Raw genomic sequence first — 27444 nt, forward strand, 5'->3', positions numbered from 1 at the left:
ACAAAACCGAAACAGTAGTTGGTGGTGTGGTAGGAGTTCTGTCGCTATCCAATGAACATGGAAGTCAGAAGAAGTTACATCATCAGCCGAGCGACTGTTCTGTTCATCTGTCTACAATGGCGGCAGTACTTGTCTATCTGTTAGCCTGGTTGAGGCAAAGTGAAGAAGAGCGACCTTCGTTGTCCCTGATGTATCATCGAGTGGTTCAGTCGATAAGGGGATCCGAGGCTTTTTCAGGAGACAACAGGAGCGTCAGCTATGGCCTCGTGGTGGTTAGGTCATTTCCGCTGTCGGAGTAGTGGTTAGGTCATTTCCCCTGTCGGAGTAGTGGTTAGGTCATTTCCGTTGTCGGAGTAGTGGTTAGGTCATTTCCGTTGTCAGAGTAGTGATTACGTCATTTCTGTTGTCGGAGTAGTGATTAGGTCATTTCCGTTGTCGGAGTAGTGGTTAGGTCATTTCCGTTGTCGGAGTAGTGGTTAGGTCATTTCCGTTGTCAGAGTAGTGATTACGTCATTTCTGTTGTCGGAGTAGTGATTAGGTCATTTCCGGATTACTTTCACACTGCAACGTAGCGTACTGGAGTCCACGCAGTCCGTACCCAGTACCACCTTCTCAGCTGGACTAGGGTATAGCACTCGAGCACGGAACGTTTGCATTCACATTGGTAAAATTAAGCGGACTTTGGGGTCAAACGTACTCGGCTAGGGACTCGGGTACGCAGTGTGAAAACGCCCTTAAACAAAGAGTCCAGGCGGAGCATTTTAGGCTTAGGGTTTAAAGGGTTACGTTTTCCTCCCGTTTAATGAATCAGTGGTTTTCGTGTGACGCTCTGTATTCAAGCCGGTGTTACTGAGCTGTTCACTTTGCCTCTTTTTCCCCTTTTGATATTTAGAAACCTCATTAAAAGCACTTAAGGTTGTGAACATCCAACCTTAGGGCCAGATATTTAAGCCTGCAAGGTAAGCACCTCCCATTACGCTGAAAGGTTGTGTCAGACAGGGTTAAAATCAAACAGGTATTCTGTTGGGTCTCCATCATTATCTGCGGAAGACGTCTGTGAGTGGGAAAAGGCCGGGAGACGATCTGAGAGACCTGACCCGGTGTTATCATGGTGTCAGCGCGGGACTGATGAATATTCATATTGCAGGTGTTCTGAGTGTGTTTCAGTCTGTTTATCAGCATTTGCCTGTCTGCTTAAGATAAAATGGCAGCTTTAGGGACAATTTAACTCAGATGGAAACTTGTTTTATTGGTTCTCTGGGGATAAAAAGTTGTAATATCTTGCTTCAAATTTGTGAACACAGCCTGTGTTTATTGGCTTGTGGACTTTGACTTTTGACAGTGTGGCCATTTTTTCAACATAGAAGTGACAACATTCGATGAATGAGGGACAGAAACCTAATTTGTTCTGTTCATTTCCAATAATACTACTTCTAATCACTCATATTTCTGGATAAAACATTTCCTACATTCCTTCATATACTGTCAAATTGAAGATCAGGGTTCAGATTACAGTTCAGATTACATTAATACACATTGTTCTTTTTTTAGTGTAAAAAAGAGTGGAGTTTTTTTTATACTTTATTTTTATTTGTTTTATCAACAGAGAACACAACAAAGAAACTAGGGGTCACTGGTTGAACCCAAAAATATTTAAATGACAGACAGTAGTAATTATGTTTTGTTTTGTTTATAGTCCAGCCATTTTCGTCAGCGCTTCATGAAGATACAGGATGGGGAAGCAAAATTTACAATGAACATTTAGTTGTTTTTTCTCAGCAGGCACTATGTGAATTATTTTGAAACCAAACATATATTGATGTCATAATCATACCTAACACTATTATCCATACCTTTTCAGAAACTTTTTGCCCATATGAGTAATCAGGAAAGCAAACATCAAAGAGTGTGTGATTTGCTGAATGCACTCGTCACACCAAAGGAGATTTCAAAAATAGTTGGAGTGTCCATAAAGACTGTTTAGAATGGAAAGAAGAGAATGACTATGAGCAAAACTATTATGAGAAAGTCTGGAAGATACTATTAAAGAAGAATGGGAGAAGTTGTCACCTGAATATTTGAGGAACACTTGCGCAAGTTTCAGGAAGTGTGTGAAGGCAGTTATTGAGAAAGAAGGAGGACACATAGAATAAAAACATTTTCTATTATGTCAATTTTCTTGTGGCGAATAAATTCTCATGACTTTCAATAAACTAATTGGTCATACAGTCTTTCAATCCCTGCCTCACAATATTGTAAATTTTGCTTCCCCACTCTGTATGTTCCTTGATCTGTAGGTAATAAGTCAATCATAAGAAAGATGTTTTAATTCAATAGAATGTCAGCTACGTTTGCATTATTCTTCTGATTCAGTTCAACTTTACTGTCACACAGTGCGTAGAACATTTATAAAAAAGTGTGAGTTTTATGGGATTCATTGAACTAGTGCATTAAAATCTGTTCTAAGTAGTCTTAAAAAGTCTTAAATTTAACTTGTAGAAACCTGTAGGAGCCCTGTAACAAATATTTATAGACATGCAGCTGTAAGTATTAATATTGTGGTCTTGTGCTGTTTGGGATTATTAACCCTTCATGCTTTCAACTATATTTGACTGGCAGAACAGTTTAGTTTCATCCCATAAAGTTGTTTTTGGGTGCATTGTGCTTCATATAGTGCCACCCATCTTTGACATCATCTCCAGCTGCCTGGTGTCAGAACAGCCTCGTTCCACACAGGCTGTAAAGTTGTTTTGCAGCGAAGGAGAAGGGTCTGTGCTATGTTTTTGCTGTCTCTCTGTCTGTTTTTTTTAGCCACTTTGGACACATTAGTCTAGCTCAGACCTGGGCAATGTAAGGCCCGTGGGCCACATGCGGCCCAATAGCTGACCCTGACTGGCCCGCATGAGGTCATTGGCAAATTAAAAGTCAATGCAAATATTGGTAATAATAATAATAATAATAATAATAATCATCATCATCATCATCTTTATTTATATAGCACTTTTCATACATTAAAACTGTAGCACAAAGTGCTTTACATATCAGTTTAAAAATCAGTACCGCCCCCCACCCACACACCCACTCACTCACCCGCACACACACACACACACACACACACACACACACACACACACACACACACACACACACACACACACACACATATATATACAAACCCACAAGCTCACACATACTTAAAAAGACTGACTGAGCACGGGTAGACCAGAACAAAAATGTAAAAGTAAAAGAGGAGGCGCTGTCTCAGGGAGCCATCCGCACCAGGGGGCAGCCGCCGACCCCGGCAACCAGGCACCAGCAACACAGCGCTGCATCCCAACCAGTGGGAGAGGGCCAACTGGGACCCCCACCCACCAGAAAGGAGCGGACCCCAGTGAGAGAAGGCGCCACAGCCCCTGGAGTCCGCAGCCGCCCCCCGGCATGGAGGGCTCCCTCTGATGAAACACCGGAGAATAAGAAACATTAAAAAGATATAAAAGAATTGATTAAAAGAAGCTAAATTTAAGACATATATGAAATAATAAAAATATTAAACATTAAAATGATAAAACAGAAGCACTGGTTAAAAGAATCTTAAGATATATATATATATACATATATATATATAAAATATAATTATAAAACCTTTGAGTAGATAAAACAGAAGCATTAGTTAAAAGCCAAATTAAAAAGATGCAATGAATACAACAGCACTGCTTTTATTTTGGAGGATCTGCTAAGTTAATGTACTTTCTGTATTTAGCATAAGGCTTATGCACTGATTGGTTTGTTGGTCAGTTTTAGCCCATGAAGATGTCAGCTAATGCCAAAATCAGAATGTATAGTTTTGAACTAAATATGGACCTCGAAATATTTCCTCACTGAAGTCAGAGGTAAAGAAAAAGAAAAAGGGACTGAGCTATGCAAACAAACAAAGCTGGACACAGTTATTTTGTCTCATGTAAAGTTAATGTGAAGCTGGTTTTGCACATTTTTGGAAAAAAAGTTCTCGTGAATATGCGATAGTTGTATTCTGTGCTCTATATTTTCATTACATCATTGTATTGTTTCATTTACTGTTTTTCTACAGGTATATATTGAGCAGAGCGGCAGGTGTATTGGTCCGGCCCTTAACAACTGTCAAAGTTTCTCATGTGGCCCCATAAGAAAATGAATTGCCCACCCCTGGTCTAGTTTATGGCCAATGTTCTGCTGTTTTTCTCCATCCCATCACTGGTTCTGTCTCAGAGCGGTGGCCTCTGTTTGCCCAGCTCTCCTCAGCACAGCGGTACACTCATACGGCCATGGTATAGTTTGCTTTTGCTGTGCCATGGCAGATGATGCCAATGTGTTCTTCCATCACGGCAGGATGTTTCTGAGTCGCCCTGTAGTTCTTAAGTGCAGCTTTTGAGCGAGGCCAAAGTGCAGCCTCTGCTCATGCCACATATGTCAGCTGAGGAAAGAAGCCAACACACGCTTTTCACTTACTTTTTGGCTCCGGTAAAACCTCTATCATTCTTCCAACTAATAGAAACACTCTCTCTTCTCCAGAGCTACATCTGGCAGTTTTACATTTCTGCAAATCACAGACACGTTCAATCTCAGTTATTTCGACTTTTTTTTTTTTTTTTTTACATGGACATCTGCAGTGAGTGCAGCAAATACATCCCATTATCCAGTTAGGTAGAGCAAAGTTATAGAACAGTCCATCAATCTACAGATATACTAATGTAAAAATACCCTAGGTACAGCTCGAGTGGCCTCTTTTCTGAAACTCGAGGGGTTGTAAAAACACATTGCTGAAAGAATGTAGATAAATTTCACAGTGAAAGACGTGTACCTCGACATTTCTACATATTCAATGTGGTAAAAACATTTCTGATAATATAAAACATCATACTCTTGACTATGTAAGTCTCAAATAAAACAAGTGTTCTTCTCATATAGAATTTTTTGTCATGATCAAGCCGACTCTCACCTTGACAAAGGTAGACTGGCAGATGGATGATTCTTCATTTAATACAACAGGTCTGATGGTGTGGTTTTTTTTATGTTTTAATTTCTATTCTATTTCTATTTCTTAATCTATGTAGGTTACATGCAAAAGACCTTAAACATGATGGAGTTACACCAAAACAAAAACACGCCCCACCCCTCGTACATATTGTAGCTTATTTTGGCATTGATCCAGCTGATGACATCATGTCTATGCATGTGGTGATGTCAGCATTTCAATTGTCTCTGTATATGTGCCAAGTCTGAAGTAAATTGAGACATGTGAAATTCTGCCCATTATAAGTAAATGGGGGATTAAAAATCTTTTAAAAAAATGAACTTTGACCTTCCTTTTCCCAATATATAATGACATCTATTCTGGGTCACTGGCAATCTATAAACCCAATTTGGTATGAATTCAACCAATAGTTTTGCTGCTAGAGTGTTAACAAACAAATAAACAAACCGAACCAAAAAACAAAGCAAATGACTTCAGAAACAAAGATGAGTGATTTTTTTTCTTTTCTTTTTTTTTTTCTTTTTTTTTGACATACAGAAAATAACATCAAAATAAAATGATATATTCAGATGCTAACGCACAGCACCATCCATTTCCCGTATTCACATAAATAAACTGTTTGTCCATTTTTCAATATATTAATCTTTTTCCAGTATAAACAGAAGAAATGTTTTTAACTTTTCTAGCTAATTATCCACTGAAGGTGGGTCAGTATGTTAAAATACTGTCCTTTTAGTTTGGTTTTTATTGTATAACCAGTCACCCATGGATGCTGGAGATTTTTATGTACAATTAGTAAAAGCATGTTGAATTATGGTTTGGTTTCAGTATTACTTTCTTGGGCTTTTATTTCTTTTTCTAACTCTTAGTTGCTTGTGTCTAAACCCAACTATAGGAACGATTTAATACACATCTGATTATAATGGTTGTTTATCATAGGTAAACAGGAAATGACTTGATATACTGTGTATTGATTGAATGAATGAACATCTCAGAATAACCATGAGGGGTTCAGATTCTGTATCCTCATTCATGTAGATCAGGGGTGTCAAACTCATTTTAGTTCAGGGGCCACATTGATCTAAAGTGGGCCGGACCAGTAAAATAATAACAGTGAAAAAAGTAAAAGGATATTATGATCAAGTTTACATCTACAAAGTTTCCTTAAAAATCTGAATAACATGAACAACTTGAATTGTCTTAAGAAAAACAAGTGCAATTTTAACAATATTCTGCCTCGGTTTATCAGTTTATCATTTACACATGTGCATTACAATCACAAAAAACATTTAGTAACAGACAGAATATTGGTAAAATTACATTAACTTTTCTTAAAACATTTCCGTTTGTTCATATTTGTTCAGATTATTCACATTTTTTGTAAAAGTGTAGTTTGGTAATGTGAACATTTTCATGTAATTGTACTTTTTTACACCAAAAAAAAGAAGATTTGGGGTTGTCGTTATTGACAGGTTATTATGATAATATTTTACTGGTCTGACCCACTTGAAATCTAATTGGACTGTATGTGAAACCTGAATTAAAATGATTTTGACACCATTGATTGTTAATATCTTCAGTGTAATTTTTGCGTTTCACAAATTCATCCCGTGGGCCGGATTGGACCCTTTGGCGGGCCGGATTTGGCCCCCGGGCTGCATGTTTGACACCTGTGATGTACATTAATAATTGGATGTGAAATTCTGGCGTCATAGTTCACATCTGTGATTTGCAGAAACATACGACTCCAACTTTTTCTTCTGTTAATTGTTTGTTTCGTTCTTGCTACAGCGAGGTCCCCTTCCGTTCAGTATTTATAATATGTTAATCCAAAATTAACACTTCCTGTAGTTGTTTCAAGGTAAAAGTAATTCAGCAGCAGCTCTTTTCTCCACTTTCTCAATGGAATCAGTGCAATAACAGGCTACGTGGTTTGATACTGATTCTGGTTTGTAACACAGTGAATGTGAATCAATAGTACGCACTTGGCAGCAGGGAAAGAAGTGGAATTGGGTTAAGGCTCCGAAGTCATGAAGCAGCTGCGAGAGGTGCTGACACAGCCATAAGGACTGAGCACCCACGACCTACTTGTTGCTCTTTAATAAACTGCCCGGACGGTTTGTAGGTTCATGTAATTCTCATTGTTTTCCTTTTTTTCGTCACTGGAACACGCTCCCACAATGCGACACACTCCTCTTCTATTGACAATACGAGGTGTGATTATGAGAAAAGATTAAACGGTTGATTCCCAAACACTTAATCAGACATATGTACACGCTTGGGGATCCGACATGGGCTTTGATTCCGGCACATGCCCGATACAGGTAGAGCTGCCGCCTCCACACAGACTGGAAATAGCTTCCATAGCTGAGCACTTTGATACAGCTCCAGACTATGGCTGGGCTACAGCAGCAGCAGGTACATCATTATGTTAAATCACTGATCCAAAATAACACATCTAAAAATGGTTCTGGCATGAAAATAATGTAAATGAGATGTTTTTTTTTTTTTAACCGCATAAAAATATTCAGTATTAAAGCATAACTCTGCGTATATGCCTCTGTAGAGAGAGTGACGTCGCCTTATATGTTTTCTATAAAAGGCCGTATTGTTATCACTTATATAATAGGGTTTTCAGTGTTTTCTCTAAGTTTGTAGAAGACTACATTTTGGATTCTATACCTTTTTTGGCTCTGTCCTTGTACAGTTGTGGAAAAAAATTATTAAACCATCAAAACTCATCAAAAACAATGGTTATGTAATCTAGTACTAACTCCTGTGTGTATCATGTGATGAAAACAGATAGAAAAGAAAACACAGGATGCTTAAAAGCGCTGTTTTTGTCAGTACAATGTCATAGATATTGATGTAAGAACTGAAGTGATTTTGATCATTATCAAGAAAACCATGGAAGATGCTCTTAAATTAAACTCTTATGAGCTGTTTTTGTTGTTATCATTATATTTGTCCAAATAAATGGACCTTTAGTTGTACCGGGCATTAAAATGAACAGGAAATTGAAGAAAACAAGGGTGGTCTAAGAATTTTTTCCGTAACTGTATGTTTCCTAGAAAAGGCCATTTTATTATCACTTATATATTAAGGTTTTCACTGTTTTCTCTAAGTTTGTAGAAAACTACATTTTGGATTCTATACCTTTTTTGGCTCTGTCCTTGTACAGTTGTGGAAAAAAATTATTAAACCATCAAAACTCATCAAAAACAATGGTTATGTAATCTAGTACTAACTCCTATGTGTATCATGTGATGAAAACAGACAGAAAAGAAAACATGGAATGCCTAAAAGCACTGTTTTTGACAGTATAATGCCATAGATATCGATGTAAGAACTGAAGTGATTTTGGTCATTATCAAGAAAACCATGGAAGATGCTCTTAAATTAAACTCTTATGAGCTGTTTTTGTTCTTATCATTATATTTGTCCAAATAAATGGACCTTTAGTTGTACCGGGCATTAAAATGAACAGGAAATTGAAGAAAACAAGGGTGGTCTAAGAATTTTTTCCACAACTGTATGTTTCCTAGAAAAGGCCATTTTATTATCACTTATATATTAAGGTTTTCAGTGTTTTCTCTAAGTTTGTAGAAGACTAAATCCTGCATTCTGTACTTTCTTTGGCTCTGTCTTCTGTAGGAAGTTAAGTTTAACTCCTGGTTTGGGCAGTTAACTTGTGCATCTACCACATATTAACCCTTTTAAGATTGCCTTTATAACATGTGTCTTCCTGTTTTCTTTGCAATAGAAGTGTCAGAAAATGTCTTTTTTTTTGCCAATTCTTTTGCACCTTTGTTTTCATGAAGAACTTAAGTTTCAATATCTGGCCATTAACCCTGTCATGCACAGTGGTCACTACAGTGGACAGTTCTTCTACAGCTGTTCTTTTGTATATTCATTAATGTTGCAGTTTTAGTTCCATATCAGCCAACACAGTGGACACTTAGGCATCATCCTATACAATGACATTCATACAGTTATTGTAAATTACTGTTCTTTATAAACCTAATCTGCAGTGATATGTTAAAGTGTCAAAAAATTGCTTGATATCATTATGTGACTGTAATTAACAGCTTTTTTTTAACTAAAAGGTGTTTTTTTTTTGCATATTATCTCCATGAAGTCGTAATAACTAGTATTAGAGTATGTTAAAATGTGACAAAACATCAGATTAGCTGCATTAAAAATGTTTTCACACAGTAGATCAGTAAATACATGTTTATTTGCTTCAAAAATTAAACACATGACATCCAGCTGAGTGGATATTTTTAAAAACTTCATAAAAAGTAGGTTCAGAATTTTTTTTTTTTTTTCCAATTGCATTGTTTTTTTAATGCCTAAAGAGGAATAAAAATACTCAGGGAAAAAAAAATCTTGATTAAAGTTCTCATAATTCATGCATGAAAGGGTTAATTATTATTATAAATAATACATAAAAGAGTCTGTTTTAGTAAATGGAAATGAGAAATCCTACAAACAGTAGGTGTGAACATTGTCAACATAGTGATATATATGGTTATATATCAAGTTGCCAAAGTTTTGATATATAGTATGTGTATTTTTTTTCTCCACACTGTATTTCATATATTGCTACATTCCTTTAAAAATCTAAGTAATTTTTTCAGAATTTTTCAGAAAACACAAAATACTTTACCAGACATTGAGTATTTGATGAGGGAAAAAGTCATTTCTGTCCAAATTTGTGACTAATTTAGGAAGCAGTTCAGAGTTGAGGACAGCAGGCTATTATTTTAGGAAGGTGACGATGTGTAAAATAGTGTCCACATTGCATTTGTATTTGGGTAAAATGATTTCAGCATGTAGAAGTTGCAGTGGTGGGCGGTTGTCCATTTCCCCGGGTCTCCACTCATGTATTATCCATCTTCAGAAGCGTTCAGATACATGACTTTGTTTGCTCTGGAGAGAAAATATCGACTGCAGCGGTTCACAGTGTGGTATGATTTATAAGGCTGGCCTCCTGTAACGTAGCGCCCCGCTGACCCCGCTGACCCCGCTGACCCCGCCGACCCCTCCGACTCCAGAACGGTCCGCTGCGTTTCAGAGAACGGTACGGAGCTGCACGCGTTTTGTCAGGCCTCATTCATCTGAGCCAGTATTTAAGGCCGGACCCATTACTCAACACACACTCCAAACACAAACACTTGGAGAACACGGGCTGGAGTTGCGTGCGGTGTTATCAGCCGACGGTTTTCCTCTCATTAGTGAAGCCACATGCTCTTTTTAGGATCTACTGTCTTCCAGACTTATTAAGGTGAATGCTATCGCGCTGCTTAATTTCGTCATTTGGCTCAGTTTAATGAGGTGTGCCTTCTTTTGTCTCATCCTCCTGCTATTTGCTTCCTCTTTATGGTTTGATGTCACGTTTTCAGTTCAGATTGCATCACGCTGACTTGTTTTAATATGAATGTTTCATCTCTTCGTTTTTACTCTAACCCCCCCTTTACTTTTTGCCTTTTTTCTTCTTTGATTAGCTCTGATCCTGCCTTTTTATCTTATGTCATGTTTATCTTTTAACATCTTTTCTGTTTTTTCATCTTCCATTTCTTCCTCTTTATTTTAGCTACCGTTATTATGATGGATGTGTTATTGTAGAGTGGCACTGGTAAGATGTAACATTACTCAGTAGAGAGTGTAGAATAGAATTGATATTGTGTTTGATGTGTTTTTCCCTCTCACCCCCATAACGGAGACGGTGATGACACTGTCCCATGATTCATGGATTAGAAGACACGATGGACCGAATCACAGATAAAACACTTTAAAAATGCTAACAAGGATGGTGTCAAAGACTAACCCATCAAAAAAACTTTGCTCCACTGGTGTTTTAACCAAGTTCAGGCGATTCGATTTTATACTACTGGTTAAATAATTAACACCGAGTTGGGCTGATCACAGCACTTCTTCTTCTTCTTTTCCCCCAGAAATAACCTATAAAATGATTTTAGGCAGATTTGAAACTGAATTGACCAATTGCAATCTCATACATAAATGATCTGTGACATTGCATTGAAAGGCACCTCGGCAAATTACGCCATTTTGCAGGAAATTGGAGGTAATTTGAAGCCACAGTCTGAAGTAGCTCTCCGCCTAAAATGGCTCATTTTTGGCTTTTCTGCTCGATGATTAGCACAATAAAGCTTTTCCACTTTTGTACCTCGAAAGCCTTGAAGTGCTCTGCTGCAGCCCCCGGGGACATACGGTATATTTCTATATATTTCACACGGATCTATGACACTCACTTGAGGGTTTCTCCTAGATTTACAGAAATTGCTCGGTCTAAAACAGAGATGTCAAACTCATTTTAGCTCAGGGGACAAATTCAGCCCAAAATGATCTGAAGTAAAATAATAACAGTGAAAAAAAGTATAATTTATGAAAATGTTTCCATCTACAAAGTTTCCTTAAAAATGTGAACAACCTGTAATATTATGTAAAGTTATTTTACGCAATTTGGCAGCCCTTTATATATTACTTTAATACAAAGTAAATACAGGCAGCCCCCCAGCCCCCTTTGTGTGTGTGTGTGTGTGTGTGTGTGCGTATGTGGGTGACATTGCATATATTTGATACTATACACAACTTTTTTTTTTATATTGTCATCATTGTTCTAATTTCAATAAAATAGTAAAAAAAAAAACAATAACAAAACATGTGACTAATATGAACAACCTGATGTGTCTACAGGAAAATAATTGCAATTTTAACAAAATTATGCCTCCGCTTATCATTTTACACATGCATTACAAATTCCATATCACAGCTGATCTACAAATACACAAAACATTTATTAACAGGCAGAATATTGTTAAAATTGCACTCACTTCTTTTAAGATATTTCAGGTTATTCACGTTTTTTGTTAACCCTTTCATGCATACTGGTCACTACAGTGGACAGCTATTCTACAGCTGTTCTCTTGTATATTCATGGATTTTTTTTTTTTTTTTTTTTTTTTTTTACACATATCTTTATTAAAGTTTTAAGACACTACATATCTTTTCTGACATAAATTGGTAACATTATGTAGATCTGTCCTGAGCATAAACCCCAAGAATCACAAGCCCTCCCCATAGTTTTCACACAATTTATCAGTAAACACATGTTTCTGTGCGTCAAAAATTAAACGTGTGGATATTTTGAGTTTTGAGCTGAGTGGATATTTTTGCAACTTCATGAAAAATAGGTTTATAAGAATTTTTTTTTTTTTTTCATTTTTAAAAAATGTTTATTTATTTATTTGTTTGTTTGTTTGTTTGTTTGTTTGTTTTTCAGAAATAAAATAATCAATCGCATTGTTGTTTTCATACCTAAAGAGGAATAAAAACACTCAGGGAAAAAAATTTGATTAAGGTTCTCATAATTCGTGCATGAAAGGGTTAAAGGACACAATGTAAACGTACAAATTTTTATGTAATTGTACATTTTTTGCACCACATCAAAGAGAAAAATTTGGAATTGTCAGAATTTAGAAGTTATTAAGATGGTATTTTACTGGTCCAATCCACTTGAGATCATATTGGTACAGTATGTACGTGGCCCCTGAGCTAAAATGATGTTAAAATCCTTGATTGTTAATATGTTCAGTGATTCAGTGCATTTTACAAATTCATCTCACAGGCTGGACTGGACCCTTTAGCGGGCCACTTTTGGCCCACGGGTCTTATGGTTGACACCTGTGGTCTGAAATGTGTTTAAAAGACACTTAAATTCCTGGTGCTGGAGGACTGGATGAAAATTGTTGATGAAATTCACAAAATGGAAAGATTAACATTTATGCTGGGGCTGCAAGATGAACTTTACATAATAAGATGGGCAAAAGGATTACTTTCTTTCAATACAATTAATGTGTGGTTTGTCTCATAGTCCTGTGAAATGTCATATAAACTGCTGCTCTAATAATGTAATTGTGTAACTTGATTGCTATTTCATACCTGTAACCTAAATTGCCTTTACTATTAGATTGCTGCCGATTGCTGTTTATGTTCAAAATGATAAATAACTAATAAAAACGAAGTGTAAAAAAAGACACTTAAATTAGGATATTACAGTTTACATTTTGATGCAAATGATGCCTGAAATATGAGTCGTAAACACTGATATTCTAATATGTTTTCAGGCAGGCATCCATCCAAGCAGGATAAAGATAAAAAAAAAAAAAACTCCTGAAATGCCCCCACTTCATTTGTAAGTGAGCTGTTATGCTCTTCATACGGTCTCAGAAGCTTCGCCACCACGAAGCCCTCAGATTCATACTCATATTTTTATCTGATAACTCCCGAAGAAGATAAGCCGCGGCCGATATGAGTTGCAGTCCCTTCATATCCTGTCCTCTCCGTTGCATTTCTTATGACCTCTTGCATCTCTATCAGCCGCTAGTTAAAGGACAATATTTCGCTTTATTTTTTTTTTTTTACATTTTTTTTTTTTGCTTGTGTTTCACTGTCCATTCCGGGGGCAATCGCCTTGATGAAGTACCTCTCCCACCAGGTCATTAAGACAGCCCTGGGAAAATGATGTTTAATGGTTGCCCCGGTGACTTCATAAATCATTTATTTTGCTGCACACCTGGCCCATTTATAACGGCGTAAATGCGAAGGTCTGCCAGCATTTATGAGGGGCGATAGATACTTCTGTACGCCCAGATAATTGTCGTTAGTACCTGTAAATCACTAACAAATCCCTTCCTGAAATGTCTGAATGCCTGGCTTTGATATTTGGATGCAGATGCTGTGAATGTACTCCACTCCCTGCCAAAATAAGCCGTCTTCCCTCTTGATGTTTTGTTTCCCTGTGTGCATTGTGTTCATAGCTGCACAGTTTGGATTCTGTTTGATTTGTTTCTGCTTGTTTTGTTGTTGTTTTTTTTTAATTGTGTTCCTGTCATATTGCTCAGCTATCAGGATTATGAGCCTGAGATCAAGTAAGACAAAATTAGAAAGGCCCCTTTTTCCCCTACCTGTAATACCATCTCTCATTTTTTACCCCCCATGAGGACAAATCAGGTCCCAAATCCATGTCGCTGCCCTTCGGAATCATTAAGATGATTTACTGCAGAGCTCTCAGTCAAGTCCGCATTAACGTGCACACACACTGCACTCTTAAATATACAGAACCTACACGTGTGAAACGTATTGCCTGCAGCTTTTTGATTTTTTTTTTTTTTTTAACCCATATACTACAGACATGTTAAGGCATGACTTTCATGACTGCAGGTGCAGAGTAAAAGTGTAGTTTAGTGCACTATGGGAAAAATGGAATGAAATGACACACACTGCAGCAGGAAAATCCGTGTATCATTTGTTCTTTTCATATCCAATTGAGAATCCACAATCGGAAAATGAAAAAAATAATTCATTCATTAATTCGTTTGTTTATTTCGAGCATTTACAGAATACATGCAAATTCAAAATTCCAAAAAAAAATCCTTCATCTATACTCGAAAAAGAGTGGGAAGAAGAAAAACTTATTTAATCCTACCCCCATTCTCATCATCAAATAACTTAACATAATAACATTTTAAATCCTCATTCCTGTCCTTTGACTTCAAGCCAGAACAATGAACAAAATAGGCCTATACCAAATGAGAATCAACTCATTTGACAGTATTTACATTATAGAACCAAAATGTGTGTAAAAAATAGAAACAAAGTACATTCCTGGTGGTATACCAGAAGGTAATGGACAACACATACCAACTAGATGAGGAACAACAAGCACATATTAACATATAAGACAGAATGTTGATGTAACAGTATTAAGACCCTCCATCTTTATACTGGGACCAGACCATATTTTTATGTAACAGTTTAAATCGGTGGATATTTTGGCATTGCTTGTGTTGGATGTCCAGACTGTTCCAATGACTCGTTATTTCATTATTCATGTACAAATCAAAAAACGAGTTCTTCATTCTTTTGATGTACGCACAAATTAGAAATTGGAAATAAGCAAATGGACCAAATGTCGGGTTTCATGTTGACATTTTTGATATCCAATTCGGTATGACCCAGAAAACTTCCTCATGTGCTGAGCTGGACAGTCGTGGGTTTGCTAGTATTCTGCCTAAAATATTCTGCGATAATGTAGAATTTCATCTTATTCAGAGGCAGCAAACGTATTACTCCCAAGGAAGACGACATGACAACTGAAAAAATTGTTTTGTCTAATACGGTGCAGCTATGGTAGCCAATCTAAGAGGAAGAAGCCACTTTGTGAAACACATGAAGAAGTCAGTAACTTCTGGGTCATACCAAAAATGTCAACATGAAACCTGACATTTGGTCCATTTGATTTTTGATTTGTACATGAATGATAAAAAAACGAGTAAATTTTTCTTTTTCGGATTGTGAATTCTCAGTTGAATATGAAAATGGCGAATGATACACAGATTCAGGAATCAAAGTCAATCGTAAAATCATGGGATTTGCACCTCTAAAAATAATAGATCTCAGTAATGCAATGAAATCAACCATAACAGATGTAACAGCCATGATTTTGACTGTAGTGCATCCTGTAGATGTTGATGCTGTAGGTTAACCCCGTATAAACACGGAAGTGAAAGTATTGGGTTATCATAGTGGTGCTCCAAACACAGCTAAAAAGTACCTTTAAACAACACAAATCAAACTGAAAAAAAAAAAAAAAGACGAAATAAAACTTGAAGATTATACTAAGTGTGTAGAGAACATGTCACCACCCACACATGTGGACCAGGGCCAGGGGTTCTGGCGCTGTTTACACAATATTTAATCAACGAATGCTCATCATCCTAGTGTGTAATTGAGCTTTGAAAACATGTGCCATTCATATCAGAGGAAGCAGGAGAAAAAAAAATATGTATGTATATATATATATATATATATATATATATATATATATATATATATATATCAAAGTCTGGATCCTCATGCACTAAAGCTGTGGATGATGACAGATGCTGGTGAAAATCAGAAATTAATCTTAACTCGCCTACTGTGAGTCAAAAAAAAAAAAGCAAAAGGATGCAGGTGAAAGAAAAATGTTGCCTTTCTATGCAGTACGCCTGGACTGAGATAGAGCCCTACATTCTTATTAGACTCTCAAGGGCATTTATCTCTGTTGGGCCTTTTAGCTTTAGTAAGAAGGTAAAATACACACTCCTCTAAGGCTCAGGCAACAGAAATCCACTATGTGATGTATGTGTCCCTTTAATGAAATGCCATAGAAACCTGTTCTACAGAGCTGCAGTCTTCAGATCATGTGAGGCTCATTAAAGCCACAATAGCATCACTTGAAAAACAATAACTAGTACCGTAGAACAGTTCCATTCACTGTACCCATCATGTCTTATCCTTTTGTTCTCATTGTTCATTCATTCTCCTTCACCAAATGAGTACTGAACTGATGTTTTCAATGATATACAGTTACTGATCTGCTAATATCCATGGGTGTTTTTTTTTTTTTTCTTTTTCTGTTTTTTTGTTAATGAGTGTGAGATGAGTTTGTTAAGCTCTTCCTGTGTTGTCAGATCGTGGGTGATCGGAGCCATCGCCTTGCTGTGTCTGCTGGGACTCACCTGGGCCTTTGGACTCATGTACGTCAACGAGAGCACGGTTGTCATGGCCTACCTGTTCACCATCTTCAACTCCCTGCAAGGAATGTTCATCTTCATCTTCCACTGTGTCCTGCAGAAGAAGGTATGGCTTCATTTATTGGACAACTTAGTCTGAATTTTACCTGATGAGTTCAAACTGATGCAGATTCAGGCTGTGAACGTTGGGAATACAAAGACGACTCCGCCTACAGTTGGATACATGACATTAATGTGTCATGTATTATCTCTACATGGGCTGCTCTGAGTGTGCAGCTTCAACATGACCACACATACACTTCTAGTGTTTTTGCGCTGACTTCATTCCCAAGTCTTTCTGTGATTACTCACCTGAATCTCTTCCCTCACGGTGAACAATTTCAAAGTGCCATCCACTATAAACAAATCATGTGTTTACAAACAGAGCCAGGAGGTTACTCGGGCATCTTCAGAATTTTGTCATGATGTGCATTGTGGGAAATAGAGGCTTGCGCAGTCGCGGAGCTCCAGCCGTTTCCGCGTCGTGTTTATTGCAGGTGCCGCTGCCAGGCAGAGCTCCACTTGCTCGGCTTCCGCGTCGTGTTTGTTTCATCCATATAATATCAAAGAACCTTTGCTTCCCACAATGCATGTCGCAACAAAATTCCAAAGACGCCCGAGTTCCCTCCCGGCTCTGTTTGTAAACAAATGATTTGTTTATGTTGGATGGCACCTCGAAATTGTTCACCGTGAGGGAAGAAATTCAGGTGAGTAATCACAGAAAGACTTACAGATTCGTGATACTTAGGCTATGACTGAGGTTTTACAGATCTGATGAAAAATTAGTGACAAAAATCTCCCACAGCTTCAACTGAACATAAACCCAGCGTCTCCATCCACTGTCATTGATCCAACTCCATGGGTTTTACTGAAGAATCAATGTTGTAGATGACGGTGTTTCCACTGGAACTACGGAGCCTCTGAACATCCAAATGGGTCATATCTGATGAGCATGAGAAGTTGACAAAGTGCATTTTACACCAATTATTGACATGGATTGATAGAATTAATGGATCAACAGGTATTAAACTGTTACATCATGGTTTTGGTCGACAGTGGGCGTTTGGGTCTTTATGGGTTAACTGTAAAAAAGTAAAACTACATGAAAATGTTTACATTTACAAACTGTCCTTTCACAGAAAAATGTGATTAACCTGAAACAATAGAAACAACTTAAGAGTCTTAAGAGAAATACGTGCAATTTGACCAATATTCTGCCTGTTACTAAATGTTTTGTGTATTTGTAGATCCACTGTGATTTTTAAGTTGTAATGCACATGTGTAAAGGATAACCTGAGGTATAATATTGTTAAAAGTGTACTTATTTTTCTTAAGATTCATGGTTATTTATGGTTGTTCATGTTATTCATATTTTTTTAAAGGATAGTTTGTAGATGTAAACATTTTCCTTATTGTATTTTTACTTTTTTTTACTCTAAAACATAGAGAAAATGTGGAGTTGTCATTATCTATAAGTTATTATTTTACTGGCCCGGCCCACTTGAGATCACATTGGGTTTGTATGTGGCTCCTGAACTAAAATGAGTTCGACACCCCTGCTCTAACTGCTTATGCTTCTTTCTGAGATGCACAAAATATGATGTTTAACATGTCATTTTAGTCTCAAATAGAACACATTTTTATCCTTTTTACCTGGACAATTACTTTAATCACAGTCTTTGGCTAAATGCAAGAAAATCACACCTCAGAGAAATAAAACTGCACAAGTTTGGCTAAACTAGATTCTACTCCTTCAAGACAGACACCACACACCAATCTTTATCTTTTTAATATCTAGCATTTATGTGAGACCTTATTTGCACATGTGCATTAAATACTATACACACACACACACACACACACACACACACACACACACATATACATACAGGGAATGGGTGGGACTAAATAACTGTTGACTTCCTCCCACTCCTGTGTGATATATTTCTGTTTTCCTTATTGATTGAATTCTCCTTCCTCCTACATGTTACACAAAAATTACTCAGAAACAAACAAACTCTAAGATAAATTTTCGCCCTTTCAGTGGTTAAGCTTATAGTAAAAGAACAGTAAGCACAAAATACTCATGGTTCCTACATAACCTTAACCATTAAATGGGTTGTCAGTTACCTTAAAAATGTTTAGAGGATAGAATCAACATTAAAGTTGCATAAGTGAGTTCACACATTACAGGTATTACTGTCTGCAAAGTTATTGGCTCCTACATGTGAACATAATCTTTATTTATAGAGTATGTTTCACACAAAGTGCTTTACAAAGAAATGCAAGTGCAAAGTACAAAAAAATGATAAAACAGTAAAAAATGTGAATAAAATGCAATAAAAATCAAATGAGTGGTGCCAGGCACAACAAACCCCGCCCCTCGCACGTATTGTAGTTTATTTTGGCGTCGAACCAGCTGATGTCATCATGTCTGTGTGTCTGGTGATGTCAGCATATTAAGTGCCTCTATATATGTGCCAGGTTTGAAGTAAATTGAAACAATATTGATGTTTTTATCGACATTTGAAATTCTGCCCATTAAAAGTAAATAGGAAAAATTCTTTTTAAAAAATTCATTAAAAATTGGAACTTTGACTTTTCCCACAATGTAGCCACATCTATTCTGGGTCACTGGCCATCTATAAATGTAATTTGGTTTGAATTCAACCAATAGTTTTGCTGGTACAGACATTTGAACTTTAGCCTATTATAAGTAAATGGGGGGAAAAAAAGATTTTAAAAATTCATAAAAAAAATTTGAACTTTGACGTACTGTTCCCAAAATGTAAAGAGATCTATTCTGGGTCACTGGCGATCTATGAACCCAATTTGGTATGAATTCAGCCAATAGTTTTGTTGCTAGTGTGTTAACAAACAAACAAACAAACAAATAAACCAAACCAAAAACAATACCCCTTTCCTCTCCTTCGGGGGACGGGGTAATAAATAAGCACCAGTTCTGATGACATGTATGTGCTTCCTTGAGGTCGTTTAAGAGCATTGGGTCTAAAACTGTGGCCGCTCGGATGGAAGACTACAGTTAAAATATAATCATGAATACTTTTAAAAGTAACCAATAAAATCTTCAAGTCACACCTAAAACAAACCCAGAGCCAGTGTAAAGACACCCAAACAGGTGTAATAGAGTGTACGTTTGTTTATTTTGTATTTTCAAGCTTCTAAATCAAAGAAATACACTTTCTCCTTCTGAAATACGGCACTTTTTGATGTATTTTTGGTGTTCTTGGTGTATTCTAATGTCTCCGTTCCATGCTCTGTGTGTTTATCTTCTCTCCAGGTGCGCAAGGAGTATGGGAAATGCCTGCGAACTCACTGCTGCAGCGGTAAAAGCGTGGACAGCTCCATCGGTTCTGGAAAAGGCACGGCCTCTCGGGCTCCGGGACGTTACTCCACAGGGTCACAGGTGGCACGACACTTTCCACATTTTAATTTATTTATTTTAGTTACTCTTTCCGTTCCTTTTGTTTTCTGGCTTTACCTGCTGAATTTGTACACGTCATCCTCAGTAAACCAGGACAAATTAATGCTCATTCACTTCTGGATTACTGCTGAATATTATCTAAAAATACAGCTTGTGCAGACTTTCACCCATCCAGTCTGCATAGCCGTAAGCAAGAGTTTCTAAATAAAGCAATGGGGAAATATTTTAAAGGTATTTATGATAGATTTCACAGAAGGAAAGCATCTGTCCTTGTTTGGAAGTGATAGCAGGGAAATGTTGTGCTTGTTGAGCAGAATATTTTTAAGTACATAAAATCAGCCTGCGATTTATTTCCACCGGAGCTGGTCTGCGCTGCACATTTGCACAGTGGCGCTGACTAAAGTACTGGCTACAGCTTTGTCAGGATTTTGTTCATGCTCGCAAATGCAGATTCGACTGTCTCTGCCAAAATATGTGAGATCTGCGCGCAAGTGGTAAGTCTGCTTGTAAAGTAAATTGCTAATGGATTCCTCCCACACTGACATGAAATATAGGATGAATTGCCATGATACACTATAATTGAACATCATATCCATATTCCAAAGAGTGCGATTTCCTTGCAGTGTTCAATTATAAATAGTCCTTAGAGTCGAGCGTGCAGTGGCAACCCACAACACAGGCTGCATTCTGCATACAGATCAAAGCGTTTAATTAAATCCAGTGCTTTGACGAGATGGCTTTAACCTCATACTCCAATTCTTTATGAGTCAGACAGGAACGGAAACACTAAGAAAGGCGTGATTATTACTTCTCAGACTTATGAATGAACGGTAAACCAGTGAGGTACCTGTGGCTGCCATTCAAGTTAATGAATTATCTGTGTAAACGCAGCTGGGGATTAAATGATACAAGCTAACGTTATTCACATGCGACGTGAGCCACGTGCCATCAGGGGTCAAGGGTGACTCTCCTTCTGAGAGTGAAGTATTGATCCTAACATCCCTTCACGGGAAACGTTGACACCGTTATGAATTAAGCATGTCCACGCGTATCGGACGTCTTCCTGAAATCCTCCACTGACGTCCTGCAGGGGAGGATTCCAGGATTTCAATGTCAGTCAAAACCATGACAATCTGTATCTTATAGTATCACATTGTTTTGTATTATATTAACCCTTTCATGCATACTGGTCACTATGGTAGACAGCTATTTTACAGCTGTTGTCTTGTATATTCATGGAGTTTGTTGTTTTAGTTCCATATCAGCCAAGACAGTGGACACTTATGCATCATCCTATGCACTGCAATTCATACCGTTATAGTACATTTGCTGTTCTATATAAACCTAATCTGCAGTGACATGTTTAAGGGTAAAGCAATTGTTATAGTTTTTGTTTTCTTTTTAACAAAAAGGTGTTTCTCTCTCTCCATGAATCGAGTCATAATTAGTATTAGAGCATGTTAAAATGTGACAAAACATCAGATTAGCAGCATTAAACATGTTTTTATTTATTATTATTATTATTATTAATAATAATAATAATAATAATAATAATAATAATAATAATAATAATAACAATAATACATTTTATTTATAAGCGCCTTTCAGGACACCCAAGGACACTGTACAACAAGATAAAACAAACAATCCATAAAATACAAAGAAATAAACAGATTAAAACAAATAATTACTATATATAGAAATGAAGTAGTAGAATGGAGATTAGAGTTTATGGGGGGTAGGCTATTCTGAAAAGGTGAGTTTTGAGTCTGGATTTCATAGTTTTCACACAGTATATCAGTAAATACATGTTTCTTTGCTTCAAAAATTAAATGTATGGTGTCCAGCTGAGTAGACATTTTTGCAACTCCATGAAGAAAAGGCTCATAATTTTTTTTTCATTTGCATTGTTTTTTTAATACCTAATGAGGAATGAAAATACTCAGGAAAAAAAAAAAAAAATCTTGATTAAAGTTCTCGTAATTCATGCATGAAAGGGTTAAAATGCATCTTAACATATCGCATTGTATCGCAACATACTGCAACGGCATATATCTTATTGTACTTTAACATATCACAAGGTATTATATTGTATAGTAAGGTGCATCACATTGAATCATATTACATTGTATTGCACCATATCGCATTTTATTGTATTGCAGCATACAATGCTGTGTACATATACAACATATCACGAGATTATTGCATCACATTGTATTGCTATATATTGTATCATATTGTATTGACTCATACTGTATTTCAACATTTCATATTGTTTTATATTGCACCATATCTTATACTGCATCATCATATTGCAATATACCATATTATATAGCAACATAACTTAAGGTATTGTATCGGCAACATATTACAATGTATCGCATTGTATCACGACATGTCATATCTTATTGCATCACACTATATTGTAGTGCAATATATTGTACCATAACATATGATATCATGCGATATTGTGTCACATCATATCATAGAAAATAAAGGTGACATCTGCCTCAGGGCCTATAAAATAATTTAATATAAATTAGAACATTAAAAAAAGCCGGAGTATTGTGTCCATTACCCCTACCCATGTAAATTTTGGACCAAAAGATGATACATTTTGGATTGACGAAATGAATCACAACCATATTTGTTATGAGTCACATCATCAAATTGTTGCTGCCATTTCTTACCTTGGTTTGTCGGATGGGTACATATTTTTTAAAGTAATAGCCTTCATCACCGTGATTTTCTGTTCTGTTTCGTTCAGCGCTTTCTGGCTATGAAAAATGAGCAATAAGTTCATTATTTTAAAGTTGAAGCACTTACTGAAAGTTGGCTTTAGACTGTTAAATGTTTTATTAGGACTGTGTCAGATCAATTATATGAAAAGGATAAATGCTGTCAGGTTGAGTCCAAACGCAACTTGAGTGAAACGACTTTTAAAAGTATCGTTAAAGTTGGAATGCATTTCCTTTTATTGCTGTGAAATATTCATCTTAAGTAATTAGGTTGAAAAGTTTAAGCTGACAAATAGATCCAGTCACATCTAAAAGTGTATTTTCTGAGTATGGTTATAAGGAAAATGCGTACGTTTAAATTTAAGTGTGAAATGTACTTTTCTGTGATACTTTGACAAGTTAGATTAAAAGAAACATCTAATTTATAAATTGAGCAAAGGCCCAGGCTGCTAAACTAAAGTGAGTCTGAATGACAGGCAGACCTACAACAGAAATCACAGTGAAATGTATTGAATAACACTGGAGAACGGAGCAAGAACAAAAGCTTGAATGCTATTCAGTTTTACTACCCTGGGGCTTTGGTTGAATATCCAGACCCTTCTCTTGTGCAGCGGCCCATGGGACTCATAATTAACCAGAGTGAACCCTCTTGGATTGAGCCTTTCCAACTCGACACACTGATTCCAAGAGCTTGACTGATGACTTTATTATTGACTTGGCCTATCCCAGTTCTCACACTCGTCTTTAATTGGAGGTTACTTATCCCCTCAGCTTACACCTTTCATGCTTTAAATGCAAGACTCAAAAGCTGATACTCTGCTCCAACTTTTACGTAAAGAAAATGAATAAATAAAGGAATGTGCTCTTCAGAAAAAATCTACATAAAAAAAGAGCATTTGGGCATTTGAGAAGTTTTTTTTTTTATAACCTCGGCCCCTGAAGGGGAGGCAAGGGGTATTGTTTTTGATTCAGTTTGTATGTTTCTTTGTTGGTTTGTTTCTTTGTTTGTTAACACTCTAGCAGCAAAACTACTGGCTGAATTCATACCAGATTTGGTTTATAGATTGTCAGTGACCCATAATAGAGCTCATTACATTTTGGGAACAGTAGGTCAAAGTTCACATTTTTTTAATGAATGTTTAAAATCTTTTTTTTCCTTCCATTTACTTATAATGGGTAAAATTTCAAATGTCTGTAGCAGACAAACTATTGGTTGAATTCACACCAAATTTGGTTCATAGATTGCCAGTGATCTTGAATAAATGTGATTACATTTTGGGAAAAATAGGTCAAAGTTAAATTTTTTAATGAATTTTTATTTTTTTTCCCCATTTACTTATAATGGGCAAAATTTCAAATGTCTATTAAAACATCAAATTTGTTTCTATTTATTTCAAACTAGCCACATATATAGTGGCAATTGATATGCTGACATCAGCACACGCATAGACATGATGACATCAGCTGGATTGATGCCAAAATAAGCTACAATACGTGCGAGGGGCGGGGTTTGTTGTGTCTGGCACCACTTGTTGTTTCTTACGTTGTTCTCATTGTCACTTGTTTCGATGTGTTTCTTTTTCTGCAGAGTCGCATCCGTCGAATGTGGAACGACACGGTCAGAAAACAGTCTGAGTCGTCTTTTATGACCGGTGACATCAACAGCTCTGCATCACTCAACCGAGGTACTTGTTCCCATAACAAATATTTCTTTGGTTGACTCCTCAGTACACTGACCTTCTGGCTAATGCAGCACATATAATCATCTTTTTTTTTTTTGTTTTTTTTTTTTGACAAAATCTTCACAAGTTTCCTTGAATTGCACTTATAATCATTCCCACACATTTGACACAAGCACTTCAGAATATAAATAGCCCTTTTTTACAAAAGGAAACTTTCAATCACAAACCTTGACCCAGCATTTGAAGTCAGGGCAAATCATGAATCATGAAAGCACCGAATGCCTCAGAGTCCCCTGACTCTTAAAAGTAAAAGAAACATCTTCTTTCTTGCTGTTAACACGACTAAATGTTGAAGTAAATTCTCATCTATTGGATGTGAAACAGCATCAAATCTGCCATTAGTAGTCGTGCAGCACTCAAACACTTTTGCCCGGGTGAAAGAGAGCAGGATTGTGAATACAAGGCTGAGATTGAATGGATAACATCCTTTTGCTGCTCCAAAAAATTGTTTATCAAATCTGTTATTTTGAGTCTCATAGAGATCAGTTTTGCCACTTGCAGGAGTATGCAATGAAATTGGATTTGAAACTTTTACTTGACAAAAAAATGCAAGCAAAGTACATTTCATAAAACTGTATTTTATTGTTCTGGATTTGATAGGCATCCAAAAACTACCTCTTTATTTTCTCCCCCTCTTTCAAACACAGCTGTAGCTTGGCATAGACTTGGGAAAAGTGCTGAATAACAATCTAAAATCAATTCAGTGGAGTTTTCTCTCAGAAACACAATAAAAAGTATTTTACTATAACGTTTTTGACAGCACAGTGAATAGAGTTAACTTCAGTGCCTCTCAGGTTGTACACCAAACAGATACCAGACTACAACTGACATCCAAGAGCAAATTGTGTCCTGGCTGGCATCCCTGCTGCTCTCCTCTCACTCATCGCACCTCGTGATGGAGGGCTCAAGTTCCACACTACTTGCTCGCTAAATTCGCTCTGGGCGCCTGCTTGCGTAGACACTAATGCATAGTTACAATGATGGATTAATGTTCGACACAGAGAGGAAGTGTCGGGATCTCAATAATTAGGCTCTTAGCTTTACCACCATCAACAGACACAGCTTTTAGCCCTTCTGCAGAGGCTGCAGTGGGCCAGTGGAGCCAAAACCTCCATGGATGTTCCATAAAGAAACACCAGAGACGATTTATTAACACAAACCTCTAACACCTGCATCTTACTAAGCTGCATCTGACAATAACGTATGCGGTCAGTACTGAAATATTAATAATATCCTGGGCAAACTAGTGCTATCAATATTTACAGTCGCGGAAAAAAATTATTATACCATCAAAAGTCATAAAAAACAATGGTTATGCAATCAAGTACTAACTCCTGTGTGTATTATGTGACTAAAACAGACAGAAAAGAAAACATGGAATGCCTAAAAACACTGTTTTTGTCAGTACAATGCCATAGATATTGATGTAAGAACTGAAGTGATTTTGATTATTATCAAGAAAACATGGAAAATGGATAGATATCAGCTCTGAAATTAAACTCTTATAAGCTGTTTTTGTTCTTATCATTATATTTGTCCAAACAAATGTACCTTTAATTGTACCAGGCATTAAATTGAACAAGAAATTGAAGAAAATACAGGTGGTCTAATAATTTTTTCCGTGACTGCATGTAACTCATTCTAACAGAGCTGACACTTCCAAATTCCCACTCTCTACTAGAATTCAGCCAAGTTTTCAACCAAATTACCGTATTTGAAGCCAACAAACACTGCCAACAGGATAAACAAATGTTGCTTGAATTGCTTGATTTCTTAAAGCTACCAAAACTCTAGTTAGAATGGACCAGAAAACTAGATAAAAGGCAAAAATTGTGCTTACATGTAAAGAAAAAACAGTTTGACAAACATGCTATTCTTAAATTGACAAGTTCTCACTCTTAAAATAAAACTAATCTTGTTCTTCTGCTGGGATTTTATGCACACAGTAGCTTGTTAAATCAACCTCTGTGTCTTTTTAAGTTAGCTATAGTGTCTTAAAATGACATTACTTAAAAAAAAAAAAAAAACAAGCTCCGCAATATTATTCTTCTTTTTTAAGGTTCGAAGTCCAGTTCATACCGAACCTTGCAGGTAGAGGTTGCAGCGTGAACTGGATCGACTCATCTCAGCTCAGACTGACTTACGGTGTCACCAGTGATTCAGTTTGTCAAATTGCCAGAGGCTGGTTCTAGAACATCCCACTAAATTCTGTATGTTTTTGTAAGAATCTACAGGCTTTTGCTTTCCAGTTAGCACAAAACACATCCTCACTGTCAGCTGTTTCCCAAATAAATCATCTCTCTCCTTATTAGACGTGACTCCAACTCCGAGAATACATGAAAATCAATACTAGAAATGCAGCTGTTGTTACTAATTCACACTCGCGTTCATATTTTAAGATGCTACGAAGAACATCCAGCAATAAAAAACATGAAAAGCAGAGACTTAGAATGAAAGGACTGAGCATTGTTACCGTTGGATCGATATACGCTCCTGTGCTGTTGCATTGGTTTGAACTGGCAGGTATCAGAAGCAACTGATATTTGGTCTGAACTGGGCTTGAGTTTCCACAAAGACAACGTCAGATGATCAGATTTGACAGAGATAAGCTAGCATCGTGTAAATCACTCACTGCTAGTTCCTTATTCTGAGTCTGAGCCAACCTGACATCAGCTGTAGAAGAAACGCTCTTATAATTTGTCTAATTTATAATTTAGTAAATATAGTAGCACCTCCACAGGGACACAATAATAGTTTTACAAATACAGGTGGTGCAGCTCTGCTAAAGGAAAAATCAAGGTTTACTGTCATCACTACAACATGAGGTGCAACGTAAGAAGATTTGACTTTTTTTTGTTGTTGTTGT

At 36.7% G+C, this 27444-nt stretch overlaps 1 protein-coding gene across 20 annotated transcripts in view; it reads left to right on the plus strand.

The window, feature by feature from the left end:
- The window catches only part of LOC115438263 (adhesion G protein-coupled receptor L3), a 547718-nt gene that overhangs the window by 509583 nt on the left and 10691 nt on the right, over positions 1-27444 (plus strand). For 11 of the 20 annotated variants that reach the window (XM_030161721.1, XM_030161722.1, XM_030161725.1 and 8 more), the window contains 3 exons: positions 16552-16720; positions 19955-20080; positions 24425-24521. In XM_030161721.1, the coding sequence (XP_030017581.1) occupies positions 16552-16720; positions 19955-20080; positions 24425-24521 (392 nt within the window). Of the gene's footprint in view, positions 1-10607; positions 10650-13938; positions 13966-16551; positions 16721-19954; positions 20081-24424; positions 24522-27444 lie in introns of all 20 variants that reach the window. The other 9 variants (XM_030161717.1, XM_030161720.1, XM_030161723.1 and 6 more) reach the window with 1 other exon arrangement.

This window comes from Sphaeramia orbicularis, chromosome 18, assembly GCF_902148855.1.
Source record: "Sphaeramia orbicularis chromosome 18, fSphaOr1.1, whole genome shotgun sequence".
Classification (NCBI taxonomy): domain Eukaryota; kingdom Metazoa; phylum Chordata; class Actinopteri; order Kurtiformes; family Apogonidae; genus Sphaeramia; species Sphaeramia orbicularis.